Source organism: Pimephales promelas, chromosome 3 (assembly GCF_988280905.1).
Source record: "Pimephales promelas chromosome 3, fPimPro1.hap1.1, whole genome shotgun sequence".
NCBI classification, from domain to species: domain Eukaryota; kingdom Metazoa; phylum Chordata; class Actinopteri; order Cypriniformes; family Leuciscidae; genus Pimephales; species Pimephales promelas.
Window position 1 is genome coordinate 10033501 of NC_142771.1, and position 17900 is coordinate 10051400.

At 35.5% G+C, this 17900-nt stretch overlaps 1 protein-coding gene across 1 annotated transcript in view; it reads right to left on the bottom strand.

Annotated features, from left to right (window-relative positions):
- abca3b (ATP binding cassette subfamily A member 3b) overlaps positions 1–17900 on the bottom strand; it is a 61822-nt gene that overhangs the window by 26070 nt on the left and 17852 nt on the right. Inside the window, exons 5-10 of the mRNA XM_089128175.1 lie at positions 16454–16619; positions 12258–12517; positions 12055–12171; positions 8663–8783; positions 6178–6351; positions 5911–6092 (exon numbers count right to left, since the gene is read on the bottom strand). Of these exons, the coding sequence (XP_088984301.1) occupies positions 5911–6092; positions 6178–6351; positions 8663–8783; positions 12055–12171; positions 12258–12517; positions 16454–16619 (1020 nt within the window). The remainder of the gene's footprint in view (positions 1–5910; positions 6093–6177; positions 6352–8662; positions 8784–12054; positions 12172–12257; positions 12518–16453; positions 16620–17900) is intronic.

A 17900-nucleotide genomic window follows, 5' to 3' on the forward strand; every position in this document is an offset into this window, starting at 1 on the left:
TATTCACGTATCATTAACAAGAGGACATGTTAAAATGATCAAATGTCCAAAGGTGTGGTCATCATAGTAGCAACATTTTGGCTAAACATGGCAAAAAAGGTCTATCATCAATGCTGAAGCACAGCTCACACAGAAGTCACTTTTAACCCCTTAGCGGTCACCCCCCTTTTTGAGAATGGGGGTTAAAATGCACTATTCGAACTTAAATGGTTGAAATTTAAGAATGCTTTGGAATATATATACCCAAGTTTGGTCTTGTTTTAAAGAAAACACTCAGCAGAATATTGCTGAAGTGAAAACACTTCAAAAAATGAAAGTATGAAAAATAAATTTACAGTAAATCAAATATACTGTACTATATTTTTTTTATTTTATATAAAATATATTTTACAAAATATTTTTTACTCTAAAATTTCTATAAAATCAAAGAAATACATCTTATCAAGTTATGTTCCAAATTTGAAGTTGATATCACAAAAATTGAAGTTCCCATGAGATTTTGTTTAGGCGTAGTACCAAAAATAGCCACCGGGTGCCATTGAATTCCATTGAATTTAGTTGTATACATTCTGCCTTAACAAATTAATACATTTCTGTCCAAATACCAATTCTGTCACGAAATTTGAAACCTTGAGACTCTGACCTTTCTGACAATATCAGTTTTGTCAAGATTAGAAAAGGTTTTGATCATAAATTATGAAATATAATGACGCCCAAAAGGGGAGGAGCCTGATAAAATAAGTACCGTTGCTATGGTAACGCAACGTTCAATTATAAAACAGTTTCCACACGATGAATTCTGAGTTTATAAGCTATGAAATGATACCTAATTTATGATAACTACTAAAATATGTGATATAATAAAAAAGGCGATAAAAAATGATATAAAATAATTATGTAATATCATTTTTAGAGGATACTATTATACTATTTTTTTTTTTTTTATTGAAAAATACTAGATTATGTTTTATTATGAACTTTTAGCATAAAAACAGAAGTTTCAATGATTAAAAGTGGGTGCATCGACTTTTTGCGACAAAGGTCAAAACTCCTGTTATGATGTAGATTTTTTGTGGTGCACTCTTGTCATAAATTCATCAATTACTCTTCCTACATAATTTTTAAAACAAAACAGGGGTAGAATATCTATTTAGAAGTCTTAGACCTTTCCAATGATATATAATTTGTCATAATTAGATTAGGATTTAATAGAAATATAGTGAAGTAAATTTAGGCGTCCAGGTACCGGGACAGTGACAGTAAACATGAAGCGTTCTTTCAGACAATGTGGCCGTGAAATCTGCATGGGAATATATATCTCACACTCATGTGAAATGCTATTATTCCTACTGAAATTACAGGATTCTGTCCATAAAAATCACTAAAATTTAGTAATTGTGGCAGATTTTCTTCACCGATTTGATTGAAAATTGTAGCAAAACATGCTTAAACCAGCCTAAGCTGGTCTTCATTGGTTTAAGAATTTCTCCTAGCCTTAAGCTGGTTGAAAAGTGTCCTAAACTCCTCTAAACCAGTGGGTCTCCACCTTTTCAGACTCCTAGGGCCGCCTATTTAAAAGCCTATTTCCAGTTGTTTGTTTTTTACTGGATAAGGTTTTTTATATACATTTTATTTTCTCACAAATTAAACCTGATCAAATAAATGACATGACTAAAAATCATTTACTCAAATGTCAGTGTCCCCAGTGGAAACCCAATTATACTCCTAGAAAGTGGAAAAACCCTGTTATAAGACAATTAAAAATGGCTCAAACAAGAAATATCTTGCTTTTTAGTGGTTTATCTTATGTTGATGCTTGTTTCATCTTGTATCAAATCATTTGGAGGGCTTACCAATGGATACCCACTACTCCAACAGACCAGGTGGGAGACATGCAATTTAAAAGATTCACATCTCTTCTACAAGATACAACATTTGAGGATACATTCGTGATGTCTTTAGAATAAACTGTGGGAGTTCAAAGGTGTCAAAGTTCAAATCCCTAGCATGAACAACAGCAATAGAGACACAGCAACTGCATTACACAAAGTCATTTGTGTCTAAACATGCTTGACATCCAGACACCATCCAGACAGTCATAGGTGTGACCCAGAAGGCCATTGTTCCCTATCACTTTCACTCCGGCTGGGTCTATATTACCGGCCCGTTGATAAGCCAGTCTGAAAACACAGGCACTGACGCTGCGGTTGTCCTACATAAACAATAGCTCTGACTCGCTGCTCTTCGTACCCTCCCTCTTCACACCCCACAGTAAATCCTGTACGTCAGGAGATAAGGTTGTTCGCGCACTTCCTAGCCGTCTTGATGACATAAGCAAGGTTTTCCTGCCGAGACCAAATGCTTCCTGTCTTTTAAAGGGATAGTTCACTTTAAAATTAATTTTTGATATGTTTTATAGCTTACCTCAAGGGCATCCAAGATGTAGGTGTCTTTGTTTCCTTTTCAGTCAATTTTTCAGTCAAACCGTTGTTGTCTATCAGTCATATAATGGAGGCTAAGGGGGTCCACCAAAAAGCATGCACAGAGAAGTCAAAATTAAACATGATTTAATGACTCGTACATGTACAAGTACACATTGATGGCCTAAGACACGAAACGAACGGTTTGTGTGAGAAAACGAACAGTATTTATATCGTTTTTACCTCGTGTAATCCAAGTGATCTGAATCAGTTGTTCAATGTCCAACTGAACCGAACTGAATCAGTTCAATGTTACGCCGGAAGTGATCGCTTGTGTGTGACGTCACTCAATATTTACACGGAAATTTCGGAAGTTTTACCTTTTACTAAACATATTTAGATATACCGAAATCGTCTTCCATTGCGGTTTCCCGTATATCTAAATATGTTTAGTGAAAGGTAAAACTTCCGAAATCCCTGTATAAACAAAGAGTGACGTAGAGGCGCAAGCGATCACTTCCAGCGCATGTGCAGACCGAAGCGCCCGTGCCGTCAGATCATTTTGTCATGGCTGTGGTTACAAGAGGTAAAAACGATATAAATACTGTTCGTTTTCTCACACAAACCGCTCATTTCGTGTCTTAGGTCATCAATGTGTACTTACATGTACGAGTCATTAAATCATGTTTAATTTTGACTTCTCTGTGCATGCTCTTTGGTGGATCCCCTTAGCCTCCAGTGTATGACTGATAGACAACAACGGTTTGACTGAAAAATATCAAAATTGAAAATACTGTGGAAACATCTTGGATGCCGTTGAGGTAAGCTAAAACATATCAAATATTAATTTCAAAGTGAACTATCCCTTTAAGGGCCTCTGTTCAAGGCACTCCAGTTGAGCACATGCTGGATCAATTACTCAGACTTTAAAAAAAAACTTCCAATGGGTCGCAGGGGTGTAAATGTCATCTAAATGTGGTAAACATAACTTTTCTGAGCAATTTTTGAAGGCGACACCAATAATAAAGGCAAAATTGTACTTTTTAAGGAAGATAAGTACACATACTATTACTATTGTAGCATGGAGACCATGCCGTTATCCCTCTTCTCAAAGTTTCTCTCTGGTTCAATGCAAAAAGTTGACTAAATTGACTAAAATATTAAAAATCACAATATCTGGAGTAAAACGGCACTCCTCGTGTGATATTATATTATATTAAATGATTTAAACAACTAAATCACACAGTGAAGGTGTGGAAAATCTAAATGCGGCGCACGCTACCGTTAATCTCAAAGTCTACATAATGTAGTGTATGCGTACTCTTTGGGTGTGTGTGAGGGATCGATTTTAACCCTTCGGAGTCGCCGATCACGCCGGCGTGATCAAGTCACATGTCCGGTTTAAGACGTCGAAGCATAAAAACAAAGTCACGTTGAGCGCTGCCGTCCACTTCTGTCGAAAGTGCTGACTTGAAATTCTATTTTACTCTTTGTTTTGTGTTGATAGACCAAGTAAAAACGGAGATATGATCATTTAAACTTTATATACCAAAAATTGGTACGGTAAACATTTGTTTATGTGGCAAAATTAAAAAAAGTACTCAAAAAGGGCCAAAATAGCCCAAGACTCCGAAGGGTTAAACAAGCTAGGTAAACGCTATAATCGCTAACACAGCGAGGCGGACTACATCGACAGTGACAAAAGCACATGGTTATCATAAAGACATGTTGTCGTGATTTAATGATGCAGCATCATCTATATTAAAGAGAAAATAAGATGTTTAAAGTGAATAAAATAGCATTGACTTATTGGACTTTGTGTGTAGGCGGTGGTGATGTACAAGGGGAGCGGGCAGTTTTTTTTGTTGTTGTTGCCCCATTATTATTTACAATACACATATTTTTTTTATTTTTTTTTAGGAGAGGATTTCCGCCTATGCACGGGTGAACCGCTGACCACTGAGACAAGTTCACAAGGCCAAAGTAAGACTGTTTTGACCATAGTTTCGCAAGAACGCCTACTCATGTGATGAGCGCGAGGAAGTTTGAGGATTGAGGAAATAATCCGAGCACTGAGAATAGCAAGACTTTTGACTACATTATTAAGTGCTTTATCTGCATCGATGGTTGCAGTGAAGAACATTTAACATCCATGGAACCTTTCCATTCCACAAAATATTCTTTATAGAGATTTTTTAAAATGTTTTTTAGATCAATGATGTTAGTTTTGTCCATTAAAGAGCCTGATTTGTTCCCTGCTTTTGGGTTGAAATTTATGTTCTCAATTCATTTAATAAGAATTTGATACGAAATTCCTTCTTAAATGGAGCCCAAAAATGGAACTTACAAGGACTTTCAATGAAGAGGGAGAAACCTCTTTTATTAAACATCTTAATGAACCTTATGGGTTTGGAAGGACATGAGGGTGAGTAAATGATGACTGAACTGTCCCTTTAAAGGATTAGTTCACTTTTGAAAAAACTTTTGCTGATAATTTACTCACCCCCATGTCATCCAAGATGTCCATGTCTTTCTTTCCTCAGTCGAAAAGAAATTTAGGTTTTTGATGAAAACATTCCAGGATTTTTCTCCATATAATGGACTTCAATGGGAACCGGATGGTTCAGGTCCAAAAGACAGTTAATAACAGTTTCAGATGCAGCTTCTAATGTCTTTAAACGACACCAGACGATGAATAAGGGTCTTATCATGCGAAACGATCGGTTATTTCAATGCTTATTCCAAAAATGTAACTTTTCTAAGGACAAATGCTAACCTTGCTATATTCTCTGAGGCGCGTTTGTAATGTCCCGTAATACGTAATTACGTTCAAAAGGTCACGGGCGACGTAGCCGAAAGTACAGAGTCAGTGTTTACAAGTTGAACGCATAGGTTGAACGTGCAAACTAACTCAAACACCGTTTAAAAAAAAAGGAATTAAAAGGAAAAACAACGATGTCGGACGATTTTGATTCTGTACTTCCGGCTACGTCGCCCGTAACCTTTTGAACGTAATTACGTATTACGTGACATTACAAACACGCCTCACAGAATAGAGCAAGGCTAGCATTTGTCCTTAGAAAAGTTACATTTTTGGAATAAGTTTTGAAATAACCGATCGTTTCGCATGATAAGACCCTTATTCATCGTCTGGTGTCGTTTAAAGACATTTGAAGCTGCATCTGAAACTGTTATTAACTGTCTTTTGGACCTTGAACCATCCGGTTCCCATTGAAGTCCATTATATGGAGAAAAATCCTGGAACGTTTTCATCAAAAACCTAAATTTCTTTTCGACTGAGGAAAGAAAGACATGGACATCTTGGATGACATGGGGGTGAGTAAATTATCAGCAAAAGTTTTTTCAAAAGTGAACTACTCCTTTAAGAACTTATAAGAATTTAGAAGAAGATTTTTGTGAATCCAGCCCGAGGTCTTCAATGCAGCTTATAGTGACGGCTACAGACAATCTGCGTATATGAAATACATACCAGTATGAAGAAGTACCATGGAAGAGGGACGCCATACTCTCCCGGAAACACCGCTTCCACGTACCAGGTGACCAAACCGTACAGCACAGCGTCCAGCAGCAGCAGTCCGATCACCTGGGCCAGGGAGAAGTCATCATCCACCGTTACTGGATCAAACAGGTTATGCCACTGGATGCCCGTCCCTGAGGACCACATAAGACATGAGCATCAGCTTTAAGTGCGCGGCAGCATTATTAGAGCAACTATAGTGTCAGTTTTAGCCCTGACCTTTGCCCTCAAACATGCCGATCAGCTGGGCTCCCATGGCCATGGCCACATTGGAGATGAGGCAGGCGGAAACTTTCTGGGCGTGCGACATCAGGTCGTAGTGAGGCCACAGGAAGACGTACGGCAGGTAGCTCAGGAAGAAGAGGAAGCCTCCTGCGGCTGCCGCCACATTCGCTATGGGGGAGAATAACACCGAAATTAGGTTTTGCTTAGAAACATATGAAATCCTCACATGCACCGAAAAAAAAAAATTATATTTTCCTTTAAGATGCCTTTTTTAAGATCTTTAAATTGTTTTGCATTGTGTTATGACAATTAAAGGAGCGAACGAATGAAATGACTCGAAAAAAGATTCATTCATTTTGATGAACGAGTTCGAACAGGAGAGTCACGAACGCTCATCACAGAACAGAGCTAGGCGAGCATTTGTGCTTATCAAACTTAAACTTTTTTATTTTATTTTTTAAATGAGCGATTGTTTCACTAGATAAAACCCTTATTCATCGTCTGGTGTCGTTTGAAGCTGCACTGAAACTCTCATTTGGACCTTGAACCGTTTGGACCCCATTGAAGTCCATTATATGGAGAAAATCCTGCAAAGTTTTCATCAAAAACCTAAATTTCTTTTCGACTGAAGAAAGAAAGACATGGACATCTTGGATGACGTAAATTATCAGCAAAAGTTACTCCTTTAAGCACATTTTCCACTATAAAAATCCTCACACCATAAAGCATTTAACTTCTTTCAATTTCTCTAAATAAAATTACTTTAATATAACAATTGACGGTCATTTAAATAAAGGCAACAAAACAAATACTACCGTTATTTATAAATACTCTAAAATTTAAATCGCACTAGTTTTTTATTTTTTTTTAAACAAATTAAATAGAATGTCATAATTTTTTCACATTATATTCAATGTAAATAGAGAGAGAATTGTATGGAAGCCTGTAAAAATGTAAAAGTACCAAAACAAACTAGCAATTATCTTGTCTTTTTCTAGAAATCACTCAAATATGCTCATTTGATGCTGGAGAAACATTTCTTATTTTATTGTATACGCTTTGGAAACCATGATACATTTTTTTCAGGATTTTTTGATGAAGGGAAAGTTTAAAAGAACAAGATTTTATTTGAAATAGAAATCTTTTGTAATATTATAAATGTGTTTTGTGATAATAGTTTTTGGGTCAATGTGACCTGGACATTCTCCCTCACATTCGGTGGGATTGAAGGATGGACATGTGATGTGAATGAGTTCGAACCCCGGGCTTGAACATCCTTCCCTCCGACCCTCAACCAGCCACAAAAAAGTGAAAGAGAGAGAGAGAGAGAGCGAGATGATGGGAGAAAAGAGTGGCACACTGCTGTTCAACAAATGGAAGAAAATGACACACCGGGCTATTTTTTACATTCACATCTCAAAGGGACACAGCCTCTTCAGACTCAACATTATGTCATTTTGGGTTTGAAAGGGACGGACAGGTTGATTAAGGTTCATTTTCAGCCTCTCTAAACCCAAAAGACGATAAGTCTTTATATGCTTTTGAATGAAGGAGGTCGTTGAACCGCATAGATTCGATGTCAGAAGAAAAAAAAAATCCAACCTGGCTCTACATCAGCTGTAGAAAAGCTCAACAATAAAATATTTTCAAATTGTGACTGCATGATAAAGAGTGTTATAATGAAACAATCACAATACACTGATCCAACCGACCAATCAGAGCACACCAAACTATTCAGAAGGAGGGGCTTCATAGAGACAGAAACTAAACAGAGCGTTGCTGACAGACTGAGAAGAGAGGGGCTGCAACAATGTTAAATGCATGAAAAAACATGTGGAAAACATGTTTGTGGGAAAAATACCACCTTAAAACTGATCAAAGCGGCAGGTATACCAACAGTAATTTGATCGTATATTCTTTCTTCTCAATGGGATGAAAGGTTGACGCTTGATGTATCTAAATGGATCTCCTCTTAAAGCAGGTATACATATCTTATCATCAGCTCAACTGAGGGCCGCCGTGCACAAAACCACCAATCGAATGCGATGAAGTCCAGCCACGTGTTCTGCCTTTACTCACTAAAAGCATTTCAACCATCAAAAAGGGTCAATAACTGCAACCTGAACATTTTCCCCACATGGTTACCTGCTTTTACACAGCATGTGGTTTTGTTTTGCAGAGAAAAGATAAGCAGTGAACGGACAATGGAGAGCTGATTTTCAAAAGCTTTATTCACGTGAAGTGTAACAATGAGTACCATTATATACGTATTTAGACACCTTTTCTCGCTCTTTGTTGCCGTTCTACCATGTCTTTCCTTTGATTGAGGCTTTTTTGAGTCTATTACACAGAAATAAGCCTGCTCGCTGTGTGTGTGTGTGCAGATGAACACTATAAATGTACACCATCATTGTCCTACAGACAATACAGCATAATGCCTACTACGTTCTGCGATAATAAGAGTAGATGGAGAACTCACCCCTGGAGAAGAACACACTGATCATGAAGCTGAAGTTAATGGTAGATACGGCAAAAACCATCAGGAAGAAAAACACCAGCGTGGGGTCACTGTAGGTCAGCACTGATCCGTTAGGACTCACCTGATAGAAAAGACACACTTTACCTATATGACTGTTCGGCAAAACTAGCAAAAAGGAACACTAAAGATGGGAATCAATTCTGATTCTGACGCCCGTTTTTCTTGATTTAGTGAATCTATTAGCAGTGCATTGCACTCCTTCGGTTACAATGTGGTGTACAGAAACATGTCAATGAAAATATTCAATACATTTTTCTGCCGTGGAATTTGTTTTTTTGTATTTTAATTGTATTATGATTTGTTTTATGGACAAATTTGATATAATACATGCACATTACTAATTAAAGAAAACAACTTTATTGCCTAATGTTATTTTTGTGAGTTTTGTACAAGTATTTATTTGAATTATAAATGTACATAACTTCCATGATTCATAATTGTATTAATTATTCCTATTTCTTATCTGCTAATTTAACAGATTTTTAGTTTTCCTTTTCTGTGAATTTAGTGAACAACGTTAGCGAACATGAACTAACAATGAAATATAATTCTAAAGCATTAATTAATCTTAGTTTATGTTAATCTCAATATTCACTAAAATCAAAAAGTTGTATCAGCTATTATTATTTAATGGACCTCTGTTGACATGATCTTACGACAGACAGTTTTATTAGCTTATAATCACAAAGATTCATAAATATGTAGTGATTCTTGTTGTATTTTTGAGGAGACAATTAACTTGTCTTAACTACAATAACATCTTAAAAAAGGGTCATATATATATATGGCCGATATATCGGCCAGCATATCGGTATCGGCCGATATATGTTCATTTTTAACGTTATCGTTATCGGCCTGGTAAGAAAATGTGGCCGATATATTAAAGCCGATAAATAATGTATTATTCCCTTCGGCTGAGACACTTGTTGAGCACTGTTTATGTTTTGGATTTTCTTAAAATATTATTGAAATCTCTTTAAAAAAAATGAAAATATGGTTCGGTACAAGAAGTACAACGCAAATCTGTCTGACAACACTATAATGAGAACATCATTATGATCGTGCGCTTGGGACATGGATTTAATTGTGAGACTTTTGTTTTTGTAATCAGGCTCTCAAAATTAGATAAAAATTTGGATTTAAATTTATCGGCCGATATATCGGTTATCGGTAGGGTTGGGTATCGTTTGAATTTGAACGATTCTGATTCCGATTCCTTGTTTCGATTCCGGTTCCTAACGATTCTCGATTTCGATTCTTTTAAGAGGCAGGGTCAAAAAAGTTTAGCTAACCTTGCTAACCAACGGTCTTTCTGAAGGAAATACTCCTTCTGTCACAAATACTTGTCAAAAATTTTGCATTTTGCCGAGATTTTGTTCATTTTTAGAAAAGTGAAGCCACACTTTGGACCGCCGACATAAGCTACTCATGTTCGACTCGCGCGGTTATGCCAACACTTCCGGTAGACGCTTCTTCGTTGGTGTTGTTCAGCGGTTTCTTTCTCTACCGCTCGGCGGACTGTGAATATCGAAACTAGGAATTGAAATTTTAACTTTTGAACGATTCCGGGAAAAACGAAAAGTTAGTCCGGGTTCCAATCGATACTCGATTCTCGATACCCAACCCTAATCACGTCCCACATATGTTTCGATTTTCTGTTTATATATTTCTCTTGTAATAGCGTCTAAAGTAGTACAGTACGGATTTTCCTCCATCTCGTCCATTGCGCTCTTCACTCCTTGCCCTCCACCTGCATTCTGCGCGTCAACACAATCACGTGACTGCAAACCACCTATTGTATTATGATTTTTATTATGGCCAAATTTGATATAATACATGCACATTACTAATTAAAGAAAACAACTTTATTGCCTAATGTTATATTTTTGAGTTTTGTACAAGTATTTATTTTGAATTATAAACGTACATAACTTTCTTTGTATTAAGCTTTGTGTTAGCAATTATTCCTATTTCTTATCTGCTAATTTAACAGATTTTTAGTTTTCCTTTTCTGTGAATTTAGTGAACAACGTTAGCGAACATGAACTAACAATGAAATATAATTCTAAAGCATTAATTAATCTTAGTTTATGTTAATCTCAATATTCACTAAAATCAAAAAGTTGTATCAGCTATTATTATTTAATGGACCTCTGTTGACATGATCTTACGACAGACAGTTTTATTAGCTTATAATCACAAAGATTCATAAATATGTAGTGATTCTTGTTGTATTTTTGAGGAGACAATTAACTTGTCTTAACTACAATAACATCTTAAAAAAGGGTCATATATATATATGGCCGATATATCGGCCAGCATATCGGTATCGGCCGATATATGTTCATTTTTAACGTTATCGTTATCGGCCTGGTAAGAAAATGTGGCCGATATATTAAAGCCGATAAATAATGTATTATTCCCTTCGGCTGAGACACTTGTTGAGCACTGTTTATGTTTTGGATTTTCTTAAAATATTATTGAAATCTCTTTAAAAAAAATGAAAATATGGTTCGGTACAAGAAGTACAACGCAAATCTGTCTGACAACACTATAATGAGAACATCATTATAATCGTGCGCTTGGGACATGGATTTAATTGTGAGACTTTTGTTTTTGTAATCAGGCTCTCAAAATTAGATAAAAATTTGGATTTAAATTTATCGGCCGATATATCGGTTATCGGTAGGGTTGGGTATCGTTTGAATTTGAACGATTCTGATTCCGATTCCTTGTTTCGATTCCGGTTCCTAACGATTCTCGATTTCGATTCTTTTAAGAGGCAGGGTCAAAAAAGTTTAGCTAACCTTGCTAACCAACGGTCTTTCTGAAGGAAATACTCCTTCTGTCACAAATACTTGTCAAAAATTTTGCATTTTGCCGAGATTTTGTTAAATTTTAGAAAAGTGAAGCCACACTTTGGACCGCCGACGTAAGCTACTCATGTTCGACTCGCGCGGTTATGCCAACACTTCCGGTAGACGCTTCTTCGTTGGTGTTGTTCAGCGGTTTCTTCTTCCGCTCGGCGGACTGTGAATATCGAAAGTAGGAATTGAAATTTTAACTTTTGAACGATTCCGGGAAAAAACGGAAAGTTAGTCCCGGTTCCAATCGATACTCGATTCTCGATACCCAACCCTAGTTATCGGCTTTCAAATTTGAAGAATTATCGGTATCGGCCAAAATTTTCACATCGGTGCATAAACTGGTTCTCAATTCTCAACCCTAAAGTTTACTTGTCAAAGAGTTAAAACAAACAAAGAAATGCAAACATTTCTAGAAGCAGGTACTTTTGAAAGAACAGGTTGTATCACCAATGTGCCTCTGTTTACCTTGACACAGATGAGCACAGTGACAAAGAAGACGGAGATGGAAAGGAAGAGAAAAAACATGAGGAACCAGGCGCTCCAGTGCAACCAGTTACTGAGACCCATCATGCGCATGTACTCCTGCAACACACACAAGACGATTACAGAGTTAGTTCTCTTGCATCAAAACCAGCATGATCTAGTTTCTTTCAACACACGTTCATCACCTTCAGTTTCCTCTCCTTCTCCTGGACCACCGCGCGCACGATGTTCAGAGACGTGTAGGTGAAGCTGAGCACTAGCAGCAGGGGCAGCTGGTTCTGGATGGCCAGGATGAAGATGTCGTAGATGAACGCTGGGTAAGGGAAACGGGAGAGCAGCACTTGCGTTTGCTTGAAGAGGGCCGCCGCAGTCGTGCTGTTGTAGGCCTTCATGATGGCCCGATCCACCGCGTGCTGCACCTGCAGGAAACCCTCGCGGAAATAACCTGTCAAGAGGCGTCGAAGAGAAAGAGATGGTCCATGAGAGAACCAAATGAATGGAGGAGATGTCTGTTAAAGGGATATTCTGAGCTCTGTTAAAGTTATGCTCAATAGAGAGCCTAAGTCCTGCCCCTCCACTTCCAGCTCATGGGACCTTATTTCGGAAAAAATATGAATGGTAGTCAATGGCGAGAGACAACTTATCTTTTTATTCCGTCTGAACTGTGCCCTCAATTACACATATGATGTTTGTCAATTTAAAAGATAATTCTGAAGGTCAAAAACGTCGCAGTTTGAGTAACATTTAGTTTTATGTGAAAATCGCTCTAAGAACTACATCTCCCAGGAAGCGAAACGAGATCCGCTGCTCGTGTGTGTGCAGTCTGGTACAAAACACGACGTAACGTTACGATTATAACGTAAGACTGTAGAAACAATGACAGACATTAGCCTCAGTAAAGTTAGCTTCATTCATTGAGAGAAAATGTGCGCCTTTGGGGTTTGTAGTCTTTGTAATTACGTATTTTCACAGTCTTATACCTGAACGGTTTTACATCAAACTGCGACTTTCTTTACTTTAAAATGTATCTTTTAAATTGACAAACATCATATGTGTAATTCAGGGCACAATTCAAACGAGATCAAAATATCTGTTGTCTCTCGCCATTGACTACCATTCGATATTTTTCCGAAATAAGGTCCCATGGTGGTCGACCGGAAGGGGAGGGACTTAGGCTCTCTATTGAGTGCCGAAGTGATCACATCACTTTGTAGGACAACTCGGAGGTTAGCGGCGCATGGGTTCCCTCGATTGAAAAGCAATGCATTTTTCCCATAGACTTTTGGAAATTCGCAAAAAAAAATGAGATCTGTGTTTAACAAAGGGTTGTGACCCTTACACGTTTTGTCTATCAAGATAATCTTTACAAGTTAATCCAAAATGCATTTTGAAGCCTATATAAAGTTTTTAAAAACACAATCAGACACAAGAAAGTTTAAAAAAACCACAAGCAGGTTAATACTGTGTGTTCGATGTCATAGATCAAAACGTGAAAATATCTAGAGGCTTTGTTTACCACAGACCTTATTTCAGGCGATTTAGCAAAAACCCATTCGAAAATCCCATAGACTTTACAGCGAAATGTGCTAAAATGCTAACTCACTTCCGCGTTTTGGCCTACAGAGTGACGTCGTAACTTCAGCAGTCTATTTAAAGCATTCGTTGATAGCATAATGTGGATTACCACATTTTATTTTAATGTTTTAATTAATCTGAGGGGAACACACAAAAATTGGGTTTGATTCAAATCTAGTTTGGTTCAGTTTGGTACAATCTACCAACAACAACAACAACAAAAAAACACTTACAATGGAAACGAATGTGGCCAAACTGTAAACATTAAAATATCCACTGTTTCTATTGCAAAGTCATAAGACTGAAATACTTTTAACATGTATATTATTTACGAGTAAAACAAATGCACTCACTAACATTCTTTTTTGTAAAAATTTGATCCAATTTTACAATACACAACGCCACAAACAATAACTCAAAAATGTCTGTAAACATGATGATTTAACAGGTTTCAGATTGAAAAATAGAGAAGTTTTAACGGAACGATTAATGTAAATGCTATATATATATATTAGGGGTGTAACGGTACACGGAAGTCACAGTTTGGCACGTACCTCCGTTTTTGTTTTAATGGTTCGTAGGGATATCCAACGATTAATCGCGATTAATCGCATCCAAAATAAAAGTTTGTGTTTACATAATATATGTGTTTGTAGTGTGTATAATTAATTTGTATATATAAATACCCACACATGCATGTATATATTTAAGAAAAATGTGTATCAAATAAATATCAAATATTTATATTTATATATAATATTAATTGTGAATAAATATATATATAAAATATATACATGCACATATTTCTTAAATATATAGATGCATGTGTGGGTATTTATATACACAAATTAATTATACACACTACACAAACATATATTACGTAAACACAAACTTTTATTTTGGATGCGATTAATCGCGATTAATCGTTGCCCATCCCTATTCGATACGAGATTTTTTCATCGATTTTTTTAGCCTACATGTCCAGCCCAGACAGATTAATGACTGATTAAAATAAAAATTAAGGAATTGTTGATTTGTTCCTCTAATTGATAGATTGGCCAATGCTGTACGGTACAATTCAACGACTGTTTTCAAACTTACGGGTTTGATTTACGTGTTCAGCTAAGCTGTCGTTTTCTTTGAGTTCATTAACATGCGGTGACGATGGCGGATACGCAAAGATCAATGCAAAAAGTGGCATCTACATCTGAGCCTACTTCCGCTTTACACAAGGCGAGTGAAGCGGCACCCAGGTCACATTTCCTAGACGCGTATATTTCACTCCACGACACAAATCACCACAATGTCTAATGATTTTGACTCAATACAACAGCAGAAACAACCTTAAATACTTCGTCATTTATGGTCCTATACATAGATGAGTAAGCATCATTGGAAACGCACAATAAAAACAAAACAATGTACTTTTGTAAAATAAAGAAAACAAACAGGATGCCGATTTCTGCCATCCCGGTTTTCTTTCCATCAATTTTGCGGAGCACGTCACAAAAATGAATTGAAACTCAGCGTATAAGCCACTAGCAAGCTGTTGCGTGCCATCTGAACTATTGTTTTTGGTGCGTAGATCGTCTCTTCTTCTGCCGTGAAGGTTCGGGATGAATACATGTACGTTACACCCCTACTACTACTTCACACTAGATATGCGAACACACACACACATGATTTGAAAATGCTAAATGCTCTAAAAAAAACATCCCTCGTGTTCTTATTAGGGCTGTCAAACGATTAATCTTGATTAATCGCATCCAAAATAAAACATTGTACATAATATATGTGGGTGCACTGTGTATAATTATTTTGTTTATATATATATATATATATATATATATATATATATATATATATATATATATATATACACAGTATATATACACATGCATGTATATTTAAGAAAAAATATATTTATTCATTTCTTTATTTAAAATGTATTTATTCATAAATTTATTATTAAATTTATTATTAATATTGAAAAATATTTATATATAAAATATTTATATTTATATATAATATAAATTATATATAAATCTATATACAGTATATACATGAAAATATTTCTTAAATATATACAAGCATGTGTGTGTGTATTTATATACAAAAAAAAAAATTATACACCCACATATATTATCTAAACACAAACTTTTATTCTGGATGTGATTAATCGCGATTAATCGTTTGACAGCCCTAGTTCTTATCGGTCAAAAATGACCAGCAATATGAAATGAACGGGAAATATAAATAACCTATTTGTGGGGGGTACAATCTACAAATCAGACACATAGCCAAAAAAACACATATCAATGAAGGTGTTATTAAACTTATAAATAACATCTATCTCAAAAGGTTAGACAGGTTAGTTTATAATGCCATACTTGAAGATCAAAAATCATAAAAGCTCTGAGGTCTTTAGCACTTCCAGTATAAAGCAACTCAACGCAGTTAAATGCAGATGATAACGTTTTACGAAATGTTTTCAAAACTTTCAACCATTTCAAAGTTTGTGTTCTCGAGCCACTAAAAACCACTATCATGCAAATGAATGTCCAGAACGCATTACAAGTTCTCTGTTTTCAGCTAAAACTGTGTCGTGTTAGCGCCCCCTAGGTTAATAACTTTGCTACGGAAGTGAATCAATCAAAAAACGTATTTTAGCTGGACAATAACTTTCATTTCCTATCACTGTAAAGCTACTTTGAAACAATTTGAATTGTTAAAAGCGACTTGACTTGACTTGGGTTCGTGTTACCTTACCACCAACATTTCCCACAATGCATGAGTGCCGACTGACCTGGCGTGCCGCCGTGCGGCTCGTGTTGCTCTCTGGGCCCGGGCAGCTGGAACAGCGGGAACAAGCTGAGCGTGTGCCAGTCCAGGTCATTGTTGGGGTTGAACTCGGACTTCTCACGGGCCGGAGCGTTTCGGGGGCTGTACGTGAAGCGTAGATGATAGCTGACCTGCCACACATAAGATCAAGGGTTATTTAGCATGTGGGTTGTGTACAAAGTGGCTTACGAGCTCATCTATTACTCCTCTGTCTTGATCAACAGCACATCAAGCAACTCTTATGGTTACCACATCAGATAATATTGAATATTGCTCAGTATATACTTCAGAGCACATGCTACAGTTCATTTGACATGGACAACGCTGTGAGGGGTTCAATGGGTTCAATGTTTCTTTTGCTACAATGACAATTATTTTTAGGGCTGCTAAATGTGTATAAATATTCAGATTGTGATTTTAAATATGATTAAAAAAAAAAAAAAAGGACTAAACAATTTGGCCAAACATTTCGAGACTTTATATTAAAAGGACTATAAAATAATCAATTTTAATAAAATTTAAAAAATAAAAAAATTGTTATCAATAATAATAAAATAATAAAATTTATAAACTAATAATAATAATAATAATAATAATATAATCATTATGTTGTAAAATGTAATGATAAAATAAAGAAATTGAGTATTTATTTTAATAATATTATTATTAATATTGCTAAATCAAAATATCAAACAAGATAAATATTTCTGTTGTGATATTTAACTGTAAAATATCGAAATGGAGCATTTAATAATAATAATAATAATAATAATAATAATAATAATAGAAATTACTAAATAAAAATATTAAACATGAACAATCTTGCAGTTGTAATATTTCACTGTAAAATAAGGACATTTAGTAATTATTTTATGAACAACAACAATAAGTATAATTATTATTATTATTATTATTATTATTATATAAAAAATATTTTTAAAATGAAACATTTCTATAATAATATTTAACTGGAAAAAAAGACTATTAAGTATATTATTTATATATATTCAATTATAACAATAATAACTAATATTATCATTACGGTACTAAATACAAATAAAATGTTGTAATAGGACTGTTGTAATATTTCAGTGTACCGGTAAATAAAGAAGTATTTAATACTAATTATTATTAGTATTATTATTGTTAATACAACTAAATATCAAAATAAGAAATCTTCCTGTTATAATTTACCTGTAAAATTAAAGACAAACTGTGTTACTAATATAAAATTTTATCCGTTGTAAAATTTTACTGTAAAATAAAGATACTGAGTATTTCATAATTAAATTATTATTTTGATGAATAGATGCAGCCCTGATTGTTCACAGGTCTTTTTATCCACTGAAAATTGCTTCTCCAATGTTTCGTCATGTGACCGACAGACACACACAGCCTTGTTTTTATCTGAA